Source organism: Pinus tabuliformis, chromosome 8 (genome assembly GCF_031772625.1).
Source record: "Pinus tabuliformis cultivar Carrire ecotype Pingquan chromosome 8, CPIR1, whole genome shotgun sequence".
Classification (NCBI taxonomy): domain Eukaryota; kingdom Viridiplantae; phylum Streptophyta; class Pinopsida; order Pinales; family Pinaceae; genus Pinus; species Pinus tabuliformis.
In genome coordinates this window covers 1775746448-1775751617 of record NC_142294.1, presented here as the reverse complement: position 1 = coordinate 1775751617, position 5170 = coordinate 1775746448, and the positions used below count along the sequence as shown (strand labels likewise).

At 35.3% G+C, this 5170-nt stretch overlaps 1 protein-coding gene across 1 annotated transcript; it reads left to right on the top strand.

The window, feature by feature from the left end:
* Window positions 1–309: 309 nt before the first annotated feature.
* On the top strand, window positions 310–3573 carry LOC149243290 (serine carboxypeptidase 1-like). Its single transcript, XM_089371168.1, has 9 exons — window positions 310–482; window positions 1055–1200; window positions 1687–1769; window positions 2048–2170; window positions 2259–2361; window positions 2589–2626; window positions 2776–2874; window positions 3093–3172; window positions 3285–3573. Exons 1-9 carry the CDS (start codon window positions 310–312, stop codon window positions 3571–3573), a joined length of 1134 nt encoding a protein of 377 aa, XP_089227294.1.
* The last annotated feature ends 1597 nt before the right edge of the window (window positions 3574–5170 follow it).

The following is a 5170-nucleotide window of genomic DNA, read 5'->3' as shown; positions in this document are numbered from 1 at the left end:
AATGAATGGCAGATAGAGAAGATAACCTTTGATCATCTTGAAGGGGAAATGTAGAAAATATTCTGTTGACTTAGCCTGAGCATATTCACACTGATAGAGATACGTACGATTTGACATAATCTTTAAATGTTCAAATGAGTCATGAAAATAACTGAATCATTTTAAATAAGAATTATCGAGGTCTTTAATGAACTGTCCATATATATCAAAGCATTTCGAGGCCTATTAGAAGTGCACTTGAGAAATATATATGTATAGACACACTGTTTTCTTTTTAATTGAAGTGAGGTTGGGTGTATTTCCATAACAATGTCTTCCCTGACGAAGTCCATGCAATTTGTGGTTAATTTATTCACTACCCATGTAATTATATCTCTGATTATCACCTCACTTCCGCTGAATTGCAAGGTAGCACCTGCAAATGCCAGAGTGGAGTCCTTTCCAGGATATCATGGCAATATTAGTTATGAGATATATGATGGGTAAGTGCCATATCTATCCAAGGTAAAGTATATGTATTCATGAATAAATTCCATGTTCAAATGTAACAATAATTGAAAGTAACAAATTCAAAGTGCCAGATTTTTCACTGGAAGGAATATTTATTCATTAACACAGTCATGTTCAAAAATAGCATGCATGAATTTGCTCTTGTTTGTAAATAAACAATTAGCTGTGTATTTATGCAAACATTAAGAACATAACCAAAGAGTTCATAGGTTGTAGAATGTTCATAGCTTGTAGAATGCATGCTTATATGACAAAGAAAGACAGAAAAACATAAAAGATATACAGATATCTAATTGTTATGCACAGACTGTGAATATGTTTGAACAGAGTTTAATTTCTATGGATACTTAATAAATTTGGTGACAATTGAAGCTAAAAAATATTAAAGTAAAAATTGTTGCATGGAGAGTTCAAAATATGTAAAAGAGTAGGAGCGAAAATTGTTATATGGAGTGCTTAAAGATGTGATTCTACCACTCTTATATTCTATTGGATGACCAATTAACTGCATGAAAGTCTTTGTGTTTTCTTCATATTCATGCAGGTATGTGACAGTTAGTGAGGCCAATGGAAGAGAACTTTTCTACTATTTTGTGAAGTCAGAAAGTAATCCAGAAAATGATTCACTTCTTCTTTGGCTTGAGGGAGGTCCTGGTTGCATCTGTTTCACTGGATTTGTCTATGAGATTGGTCAGCTATGGGAATTCTTGCTCTTATTGTCTGTTTCAATGCTCAAAGTTGCTATTTACTGAATGAATTTTGATCTTGTACATATTAAGTTTTCAAATTGTGTAATCTGGCCATGGGAACGGCTTGTTCAAATGGCTAACTGTAAGCTCACTTTTACCCATGTTGTTGGAATTGGCACCCAAAACTGAGTGAACTGCTGTTATAATTAGGCTTATGCAATACTAAGATATCATTGTAAACCAAAGAATAACGGAAACCGATAAATTATGGATTTCATACTCTTGAAACATTACCTATTCAATGTTCAGCATTGATCGTGAAAAGATAATGCACTTGCTAGACTTGCAAGGCTAGGCAGGGTGGGAGGCTATTTTGATGGAATCCTTGTGTAGAGAAAAACATAACATAATAGTGATTTTTAGAAATTTGTAAAATAAAATGATAGAGATCTTCTAATATTTATCATAAGTTTTTCTCCTATTGCAGGTCCACTCAGTTTTGATCTCAGTAACAATTCTGGGAGTTTGCCCACGCTCATCCCCAATCCACACTCTTGGACTAAGTTTGAAGTTCAAGGCTCCTGTCTCTGCCACTATGGTTATAATTACATGTTTTCAATTAGGGCACCAAATTTGTTTCCCTCTTTCAAACATTCGTCAAGTGAGCATACTAGATTATGTCACTGAAAAAGCATCTATGTTATCAACTTTTATGTTCTGTTGCTTTCATCACTTTGGAATTTTCCATTATTAAATTGTTTCTCATCCAACTTGGACTTAACTTGGATGCCACTGAATTATAAATTTTTGTTGTAATGGATTAACCTTGAATGGTTTTGCACATGTAGGTCTCCAACATTCTTTTTGTTGATTCTCCAGTTGGGACTGGTTTTTCTTACTCCAATACAGCTACAGATTACAAGACTGGAGATTTTAAGGCTACTTCAGATATACATACTTTCCTCATAAAGGCTTTCAGTTCTATCACACTATAAAAAAATAGTTTACAAGTGTATAGATTTTTGTGAATCTTAGTACAGTTTATAATCTTGGATGCAGTGGTTTGAAGCATTCCCTGAGTTTCTATCTAATCCATTTTATGTCCGAGGGGAATCTTATTGTGGTATTAATATTCCAATGGTGGTACAGGAAATAGTAAATGGTAAAGAACACACGACCCATGTTTTGTTATTTAGTTGACTTCTTGGATTCTCCGTTTTTGGAATAGGCTGGAATTTCTTTGTGGCAATAGGAGTCCCATAAGTTGATTTGAGGTTGCATTTCAGGAAAACATATGTTCTAGACATTGTATTTTTCTTAATACAATTTTCTTTATGATTGATACTTTGATGCTTGACCGTTGCAACCTCTCTTTCTTGGCTATGACAGGAAATGAAGCAGGTATTAAACCAGCCTTGAACATTAAGGTCAAAACTCTTTGCTAATAATTGAAATTCATAGCTTTCTTCATTCAGGCCTCTCCAAAATATATTGGTGACTATGAACAACGTTATGTTCGTTAGGAATTTTACTAGATGGTCTCATGGTCTGACTTCTTGCATGGCTAGTTTTTCAGGGTTATCTGGTTGGAAATGGGATGGCAGATGAAGTATTTGACAACTCAGAGGTGCCTTTTGCACATGGAAAGGGACTTATTTCTGGAAAATTATACCAGGTGTGCACCCTGCAACGTTAAAATAAGAGACCATGAAATCATAGGCACAATTTATATATTCTCCATAGACAGATGGTAGTTCCAGGGATGCCATTCAAATCCTAGTCTAACATGATATTATTTTACGAGTTGTTTACTCTAATGTTTAGAGAATGTAAATCAGTTGGCGTTTCAGCAGCTGTTTGATATAGAAATTCTACATACTTATGTTTGTGCAGGCAGTAAAGGAGGCTTGCAATAGTAGCTATTTGTATTCCACCAATGCTTCTTGTGAATCAAACCTATTAGAAGTATCCAAGGTAATCCTTGTAGTCCTTTTCCTAACTTCTATCACAACAGTTGATTTTGCTAAATTCAAGATTTAACATTATTCCTTGCAAATTAGTCCTGATTTGGTCTTTTGAAAAACTAGTTTTGATGGGAATCAACCATGGCAATATTCTTGAACCCGCCTGTTACCCCCTTTCTGAGAAGCCGGAAAGCATAGGTAGTCAAAAACGCCTAACCAAGAGGGACAAAAAATTAGAAATAATTGATCAGGTTGTTCGATCAACGAGCAGAATCTCTAATCTGGCGGTTCGTCTACAACATGCTTACCAGGATAGGCAATGCCCTGCTGTGGTAAAGTGCAACAGGTCCCCTGCTCCTCACGCGATGCAATCGATATTTCTTGATCAGGAAACCAACTTGAACTTTTGAATATAAGGGAACAAATGGCATGTTGATTAATGTCAAACATTGAGGAATCCCAACTTTGGAACAGCACGACATTGTTTATGTAAGCCCCCATCACTGTAAGTCAGGTTTATACTAATTTTATATTATTTCAGAATAAAGTTTTGATTTAATTTAATTATAATTTTAAGCTAGTACAACATCAAGTACCCTAGAATGTTTCCCACTACTAGACGTTTTTTGTTGAAATTGCTTTACACACCCCAGAAATGCTTTGCAGCTAGGCCTTCCAATTGATATGATTTTTCTGCAATTCCAGATGTCAAGTTTCTATTCTAGAGTGATGGAGATGCAACATTGTGTGTTGGTGGGAATATCGTCAAGTTTCTATTCTAGAGTGATGGAGATGCAGCATTGCGTGTTGGTGGGAACATAGACTGGTACTCATATTGGGCTATGCATTTATATACACCCTTCGGCTCTAGTTTTCCAACCATAAATCTCTCTGACAAAAGCACTATCTTGACCGGAACCCTTCTTATGGTGACAATGACAAGAACTTCATGCAGAGACCCCACATTCTTTACATAATTCTCAATAATCGGTGGTAAGCCGGAAATAAGGTCACTGCAGAAGAAACAAATTCTTGGTACACGTGAATTCACCCTGGCAAGCAATCCATTCAAACCTTCTATGTTGAGTTTTCTCCGTGCTAAATATTTATACTTTTCTGCCTTCCATAGTTCCAAGAGAACATTATGATCAGAAAAATTGCTGCAATTAGGAAGGGACACCAACCTCCCTGTGGTACCTTATTCAATACAGATGATAGATAAACGCCTTTAGAGATAGCAAAAAACAGAGTTAAGGGTAGTATAAGCAAAATATTTTGTGTAAACGATGTCTCGTGCACTATTTGTCATAGATTATCCTTCTAATATTCTCACCAGTGAAGGAAACAAGTTTTCCCAAGTCCAAAAAGTCAATAAAAACAACATATTATCAATACAACAATGCAAAGGTTTCTATCTTCCTATATTTTACATCACAATTGAGCATCAAAGGCTGGCACTTCCAAAGGAGCGTGATCAATTCTTCTTAAAATTCGCCACAACCAAAACAACACCATCAAGACCAGTAACAATATAAGTAAGAAAAATAAAATATCTAACCATATATATGCTATTATTCTCCGCTGGTAATCCATAAGTGGTGACGTTTCAAGAGCTGATGCAGATTCAAGCAGCAAGCTAGCCAATGTTGTCAATTTGCTGTAAAACATTTGGTAGACAAACTTTGAATCTCAAATTCACCAAACAATGAGCACGATTAAATAGCTCTAATTAACTCCATATAGCCCAGCTCACATATCCACTATCAAAACTGAAGTAAATTAAAAACGCTCTCAAAACTTTTACCTCTTCCAAAACGTAATTTAAAAACACATTATGACATCTTGTCCATCTTTTACCTATCTAATGATAACCTAAAAATCACAGAACTTTGGTATTCTTCTTCTACAATGCCAAGATTTCAAATCATGATTCATATGTATGGTCTATATAGACTCAAAGGTCATACATGCTCATTAGTCTCCACCCTAGATTGATGAGCAACATGT

Coding starts and splice junctions, on each gene's coding strand:
- LOC149243290 (XM_089371168.1), top strand. CDS start 310: ATGTCTTCCCTGACGAAGTCCATGCAATTTGTGGTTAATTTATTCACT. Junction 483..1,054: donor AGTTATGAGATATATGATGG/GTAAGTGCCATA, acceptor ATATTCATGCAG/GTATGTGACAGTTAGTGAGG. Junction 2,627..2,775: donor AACCAGCCTTGAACATTAAG/GTCAAAACTCTT, acceptor CTAGTTTTTCAG/GGTTATCTGGTTGGAAATGG.